Raw genomic sequence first — 1,079 nt, forward strand, 5'->3', positions numbered from 1 at the left:
CACCTCCCGGGGGGGCGCGGGCGCGGGCGGGCGGGCGGCGGTGCGGCCGTGTGCACCGCGTGCCAGCCCCTCGCCCCGCAGGTGATCACGCTGGAGGGCTGGGCGGACATCATGTACTACGTCATGGACGCCCACTCCTTCTACAACTTCACCTACTTCGTGCTGCTCATCATCGTGAGTACCACCGGCCCCTCTGCGTGGGGCGGGCGGGCCTGTTCCCAGAAGCCTGTTACAGGGACCCCGTGCCCCACGGCGCGCTGGTCCTGGGTGACCTGGGGAGCTGCCAGGCAGGGTCAGGGCAGTCACCGACCAGCGTCAACCTGGGGCCTACGGGGGTGCCCAGCTGCCTGGGAGGATCAGCAGGGACAAGAACAGACGTCTTGCCGTGTTCTCAGACGGCAGATCGGATTGCACGTGGAGCAGGCCGCGGGGTGGGGAGGGCAGTCCTGCCAGGGGCGAGCCCTGCCGGCAGACGCCTGGACCGAGGGGTGGGAGCACAGAGCCCCTGGCGCTTGCTTCGACAGCAGGGTCTCACGGGGACGACCTGCCGGGCTGCTCACGGCCACACCCAGCCCCGGACGGCAGCAGGGCCGTGTGGACCCGGGCCTGGCCCTGTCCTCTCACAGGTGGGCTCCTTCTTCATGATCAACCTCTGCCTGGTGGTGATCGCCACGCAGTTTCCGGAGACGAAGCAGCGCGAGAGCCGGCTGATGCGCGAGCAGCGTGCCCGCCACCTGTCCAGCGACAGCACACTGGCCAGCGTCTCGGAGCCGGGCGGCTGCTACGAGGAGCTGTTCAAGTATGCGGGCCACGTCTTCCGCAAGGCCGGGCGGCGTGGCCTGCGCCTCTACACCCACTGGCAGGGCCGCTGGCGCAAGAGGGTGGACCCCCACAGCACCCCGGCCGGCCAGGCCCCAGGGCACCAGGCAGGCGGGCACGCGGCCTGCATGCACCATCTGGTCTACCACCACCACCACCACCACCACCACCACTACCACTTCGGCCACGGCAGCACCCGCAGGCCTGGCCCTGAGCTGGGCACCGGAGACACCAGGCTGGTGCGAGCTGGCCCGCCTCCC

General features: G+C 70.5%; 1 protein-coding gene across 1 annotated transcript in view; it reads left to right on the forward strand.

The window, feature by feature from the left end:
* Positions 1–1,079, forward strand: part of CACNA1H (calcium voltage-gated channel subunit alpha1 H) — a 38,357-nt gene that overhangs the window by 2,653 nt on the left and 34,625 nt on the right. Inside the window, exons 7-8 of the mRNA XM_027771003.1 lie at positions 79–174; positions 627–1,079. The exon at positions 627–1,079 is cut by the window's right edge and continues 313 nt beyond it. Of these exons, the coding sequence (XP_027626804.1) occupies positions 79–174; positions 627–1,079 (549 nt within the window). The remainder of the gene's footprint in view (positions 1–78; positions 175–626) is intronic.

The sequence above is a fragment of the Tupaia chinensis genome, unplaced genomic scaffold (genome assembly GCF_000334495.1).
Source record: "Tupaia chinensis unplaced genomic scaffold, TupChi_1.0 Scaffold000178_1, whole genome shotgun sequence".
NCBI classification, from domain to species: Eukaryota; Metazoa; Chordata; class Mammalia; order Scandentia; family Tupaiidae; genus Tupaia; species Tupaia belangeri.